Source organism: Atta colombica, unplaced genomic scaffold (genome assembly GCF_001594045.1).
Source record: "Atta colombica isolate Treedump-2 unplaced genomic scaffold, Acol1.0 scaffold187, whole genome shotgun sequence".
NCBI classification, from domain to species: Eukaryota; Metazoa; Arthropoda; class Insecta; order Hymenoptera; family Formicidae; genus Atta; species Atta colombica.
In genome coordinates, this window is record NW_017259279.1 from 1,496,848 (window position 1) to 1,502,739 (window position 5,892).

General features: G+C 38.7%; 1 protein-coding gene across 3 annotated transcripts in view; it reads right to left on the reverse strand.

Moving 5' to 3' along the window:
* LOC108686533 (zinc finger protein 420-like) overlaps window positions 1-4,709 on the reverse strand; it is a 6,671-nt gene extending 1,962 nt beyond the window's left edge. Inside the window, exons 1-7 of one of the 3 annotated variants that reach the window (XM_018191889.1) lie at window positions 4,610-4,709; window positions 3,263-3,613; window positions 2,318-2,776; window positions 1,805-2,236; window positions 1,075-1,197; window positions 617-853; window positions 124-451 (exon numbers count right to left, since the gene is read on the reverse strand). In XM_018191889.1, the coding sequence (XP_018047378.1) occupies window positions 124-451; window positions 617-853; window positions 1,075-1,197; window positions 1,805-2,236; window positions 2,318-2,776; window positions 3,263-3,585 (1,902 nt within the window). In that variant the 5' untranslated portion in view covers window positions 3,586-3,613; window positions 4,610-4,709. Of the gene's footprint in view, window positions 1-123; window positions 452-616; window positions 854-1,074; window positions 1,198-1,804; window positions 2,777-3,262; window positions 3,614-3,730; window positions 3,806-4,609 lie in introns of those variants that run through there. The other 2 variants (XM_018191886.1, XM_018191888.1) reach the window with 2 other exon arrangements.
* Between the last annotated feature and the right edge of the window lie 1,183 nt (window positions 4,710-5,892).

Below are 5,892 nucleotides of genomic sequence, written 5' to 3' on the forward strand. Positions count from 1 at the left end.
TCAAATCATTGACATGAAAAGTTCCATAAAAGAGAAGATATTTATAATTTATACAATATACCTTATTATTTTTCTTTTAACTAATGAATATTCATTATTCGTATATTCTAACAATCAACTCACTCTTTGATTAAATGCCCGAGGACAAATCGCACATCCATACGGTTTCTCGCCAGTATGGATGCGCTCATGTTTCCTCAAGGTACCGCCGTCTGCAAAAGCCTTCCAACAGAATCGACAACCATAGGGCCTCTCGCCGGTGTGGATACGTATATGAATCTGCTGTGAACTGCGACTACCAAAGGTTTTTCCGCACTCACGACAAGGGAAAGAACGGCCGCCTAATTCCCTATTATGTGAATGACGGTGACTTACGAGAGCGCGTCCATCAGGAAATTCCTCACCACATTCGTCACATGCCACCATTTTGTTGCGATGTGATACCATATGTCTGTAACATAATATATTTTCGATGAAATAAAAAAATTCTATGAAAAATAAAAAAGCTATATTTTTAGCAAAGAAATCATGGTAAATAAAAAACTATTCTAATGTATATATTTTTGATCATATAACATGCAAAGCTAAAATTTTTTTTATATTATCTCATTTATACCTTCGTAATCGGGCTTTACTGTGGAAGCGTTTTGTGCACTTTGTACAACCGAAGGTCTTATCGACGTTATGTATCCATGAATGTTTCAATAAACTGCGTTTGTCTTTGCACGTCTTTCCACACAATGTACATGTATTTGGCGGTGCATCATCAGCATGATTCTGTCGCACATGCTCCGCGACTTCTGCTTCATCACGACATCTTGCTCCACATAATAGACAACGACGACTAGGAGATCTTATTTAAATAAATTACTAAATAAGTATACATCTCTATAAATGTACTTGAAATTTATTTAATTCAAAGAAAGTCGCTTCATATACAATGTTATTGCTATATATTTTTTCTACCAATTCTAGTTCGAATAGTGAATTATGTTGACAAAATATTCGCAAAATTGAATATTACTAATTCTGCAGTATTGTGATTAATTATAAATTAATAAAAATCGGGGATACCTTGAAGCATGAAGTTCCGCATGTGCCAATAGTGCTAGAGCCTCCTCAAACTCTTCTCCACAAACATTGCACATATGATGCTGACTGGACTCTACTGTAACCATCTCTGGCTTCAAGTGAATTCTACGTATGATATTAAACTTCACATAAACAAATTTTCAAATACCATATCCACGATAATAAGCGTATTTCATTTTGCTTACAGTGCTTATAAAGCATCATTTGTCTTTATTTAATATAAACAAGGATTAACTGATTTTTACAATGTGTGAATGTGACAACGGAATACACTCAATATATTCAATCATCAAAAATAACATTTTATGTTCATGAAATTTATAAATTTTCAATTAGGGTAAAACAATATTTTCGTACATGATACAATTCTGAATTAAATAAGATTTGAATCTAATTTTCGAGGTTCAAATTTGAAATCCTTTTATATTATTATACATTATTATACAGAAAATATTAAAGCAGACTAACAGAAAAAAACCAAATTTGAACTTTATTTTATATAAATTTTATATAAATTGGATTCAAATTTTATTTCATTCAAAATTGTACCATGTTCAGAATTGAACATTTTACTTTCAAAAATATCATTATATTTATATAATCTATATCTAATATAATCTATAATATAATCTATACCTAAACATTTACGATCTGACAAGTACATTGAGACAAGTCAGTTTTAGAATACTCTGTGCAAATTTAAAATACTTACTTCTGATGGCGTTTAAGTAAATCCAAACGATGGAACGGTACTGCACAGGTGTTGCAATAAAATTCGCCGATCCTTTCGTTATCGCCTGTGTAAGTGGCGTCATTCTCATATTCCTCTGCATCAGATATTTGGGGAATGGTACCGCCATGCTTGATACGCACATGTTCTCGCAGACTGTTGATATCCCAGAACATATCACCACATGAAGTACATTCAAACGGACTGTCGCCACCATGAATGCGAGCATGTGATGCCAATGCCTTCTCTCTAGCAAAGCCAATGCCGCAAGTCTGACAGACATATGGCTTTGTTGGATCAGTGATAGGCCATTGCTGTTGCTGCTGCTGCTGCTGCTGTTGTTGCTGCTGTTGTCTGCCTGTAGCAGAAGACATCTCCTCCATCTGCCACTTCGAGCTAGAGGCATAATTGCCGCTGCGTGCAGAATAACCGTCGGTCAGCTCGTCCTCGTAGAATAATGTGTCCTTGTAAACATTGTCTGGTTCATACACATACTTGCCCATCTCTATCTTGACTTCTTCGAAATTGCGTTTCGGCATACCAGCGGTGGTGTTGTTCTTCCGTTTGCGCGGTGCACTTGATTGCATCTTTTTGCGTCTGCCTTTGTTGCCAGTCGTCACTTCCTCTTCCGCAACTAACGAGTCCTCATCATTCAAGTCGTCCTCGAGACCATCTTGTGATGATGGTGCATATGCATGGACTTTTAGATGATTATTCAAATCACACTTGCGTACATAACGTGATCCACATAGATTACAACCATACGGTCGATCTGTCTGATGTGCCACAATGTGATTCATCAAATTTGCCTTCTTTCGGAATCTGCGACTGCAGTAGTCGCATGGATACGGCCGAGCATTAGAATAAGAATCCTGATCAATCGGCAATGGTATTTCCATGTCATCGTACTCCAGGAGATTTTCATTAGTCACTTTGGCCTCTGGAATCTCCACTCTTAAAAACAAATAATTTATTATTAATAGGTAAATTGTGAAAGAGTCAAGAAAATAATTTTTCAATTTACAGACAAAAATACAAAAATATTATTTAGATTAAAACAGTAAAAAATTTAAACATAACAAGGTTTTATTAAAGAGTGGATTATTTTAAGTGGATCATTTTAAGTCTCTTCTTTATGGCTAAACTAGTATACACTTAGAGTTAAAAGAAAATTGATTTGTATTTGAAATAGATAGAAAATTTTACTGTGATCCAATGCAACAATAAAAGGTCTATTTTTTTTAGATGAATCTCTTACACAGAGTTCTTTGCAACTTTTCTCTTTCTTTCTTTCTTAATAAATGCATCCAAAAACATGACACTCATTGAGCATTCAATGAATGATCATGCTTCTGGAGACATTCATTGAAAAAAAAAATGAACGAAGTAAAAAGTCTAAGATCTAAAGAACACATCTTTTATATATCTATTGAAACTTACCCATCATCTGGACCAGATCTATCCCAGTTATCGGCTATTACTTCTTCAGTGACTTGTATATTCAGATAGTCATGCCCCTGATCTTGTGGCACTATATAGATTGATTCCATATCATTGGATTGAGGTACCATTAGTATCTCAGTTTCAGTGGTAGGTACCACATCAGGAACGGATTCGACGGTTTCCTCCACTGCCACTTCCTCGCAGGCACCAATCACCTCCTCCTCTGATGCGACCAGTTGTGCCTCCAGGCCACATATCACCTCTTCATGGAGCTCTACGTCTCCTACCCATTGTAGATTCAAATCTCCGGCAACATCCATTTTGTTTGGCCTTTAAATTATTCCATCACTGAAATCACAGATAACATAACAGTAAAAAAGCTAACTCTAGAGTGTCGTTGCATATAAATCGCGCGATTGCTCTCGCGAATTCAAGTCAGTTGAATGGGACGCTGGATTCACAAACCTGTTGCAGCCACACGATCGATGAGAATTCATTTATTATTCAATATTCACAAATTGCACGTTTTTATTGCAAAATGGATCGACATTACGAGAACTCACAAGGTATTAAGGCGATCTGTCTTGAGATTACGATTCTACGCGAGTGATCCTCTGCGAATCGGAGGTTACATCATGCGACGACCCACCATGAGGAAGTTTACGGCGTAGATGCGTGAACGACGTTCGCGTATCCCTTCCGAGAAGTATAACGGGAACGGGTCATGATATTACGAGCAACATGCTACGGCGAATAATTATCGGCAAACTGAGGTTCCCCTCTTCCTCCCCCCTCCACCGACCAAATCTTCGTCGCTGTTACGAGACAAACGATAATCGCGCGGAACCGCAGCAGCGCGATCGGCCCAAACTCGGTCGATCGGCGTCGGATCGTGTCTTGACACGGATCTGAGGTTATAATTATATAGGTTATAGCAAGCGTTGGAGGTTATAACGAAAACAGGACGTGCCGCGTTCCCCGTAACGTGGCGTCGACGAGGAATGACGGTGGCGTCGTGACGCCGGACGAGGAGTGTCGAGTGGCGCGACGAGCGACAGTGGCGACGACGATAACGACAACTGTATCAACGGTGATACAAGCGACGATGCTTAAGCCGATCCGGCGAACATCCAACTTCCAAGTAAGGCCTTTCGCCTTTAAGAATCTCTTTTTCTCTCACTCACTCTCTCTCTTTCTCTCTTTCTCTTTCGACGAAGTGAAACACACGCGCGCGCGGAGCTCGAGCAGAGGCGCAGCGTCGCCGCGCGGACGACACGCCGACCGTAAACCGGCGAGACGCGGACGTGGAAACGAACACAATGGCTACGGAACAGTTCTACTTACTGTTTCGAATTCCTAGACGTAACAACGCAATCCGTAACCTAACCAAAATGCGCTGAGTCCGCGATCACGACGAGCAGCGTCGACCTTCGCTTGTTTTCAATCCTGGTGGGGGATGCGCGTAGAATAAAACGTGACAAAATGGCGACTCATGCGCGCGCATGCGATATGAGCGCTAGCATGAATTGTGCGTAGATAAGAAGGACAAGAGTGTAATAGAGATAAGGCACATAATATGAATATCCGCCATTTTTAGTCCTTTTCTCAATCTCTTTGATTGTTTCCAGTATTGCTATTATGCACAATCTTGTATTCTTAGGCCAATATTACATGCGTCCGATTTTGTCGTACGACAAACTTTTCAAGTCTAATCGAAAATATTAAAACTCAATTGAGTTCAACTTTGACGCGATTCGAGAGTCGAACAGGTAATGTGATCAAAATTGACGAAGCATCAATGGCTTTCCACCGAGGGTTTAAACCGGATCAGAATGTAAGAACCAACCAATTACAATCGAATATTTCCCTGTTACAGTCGAACAACAAGGGAATGCTTGACTGTATTTGATTGGTTCTTACATTCTGATCCGGTTTAAACCCTCAGTGGAAACTAGATCAATTTTGATTACGTGACCTGTTTTGATGCTGAAAATGAGCGTCAAACATTAGCATGAAAAAGCGGCCTTATAGTTAATAACTCAGTTAATAACTGAGTTAATAACTCAGATTAACGCACCAATTTATATTGACTAATAATAAAAGGCTTCGCACAATAAAAGGAACTGGAAACAGAGAATAGAGAATAAGAATTCCAACCTATAAGAAACTGTTATATTCCACAATACATGATTTCTGTAAGTTGAAATTCTTATTTTCTGTTCCTTTTATTGTGCGAAGCCCCCTAACTGTTAACAGAAGAGGAAATTAATTTGTAAACGGATCGCGGAATTAATTGCGGATATAAAATAACAAGGTGGTGCGATCCGACAATCTTCCGCCCTCATTGAAAGCCGGAACTAGATTAAACTGGCAGCTAAGATGGCGGCGTCAATTCTCTACCCATGCTTAAGGAAGGAGGATGGTAGATTTCAGAGCTAGGTGAGGATTGGGCATGTATGTTATTATATATTATGTATTAAACATAACGTATTATATATATATATATATTAAGCCGTGGTCCGATTTATGCTCACAATGCTTAAAAATCATTTCATCCATGTTGTGTGAATGAAGACAAACGATGCTCATGAACCTTATCAGCATGAATTAGACTCCATGACCTTATA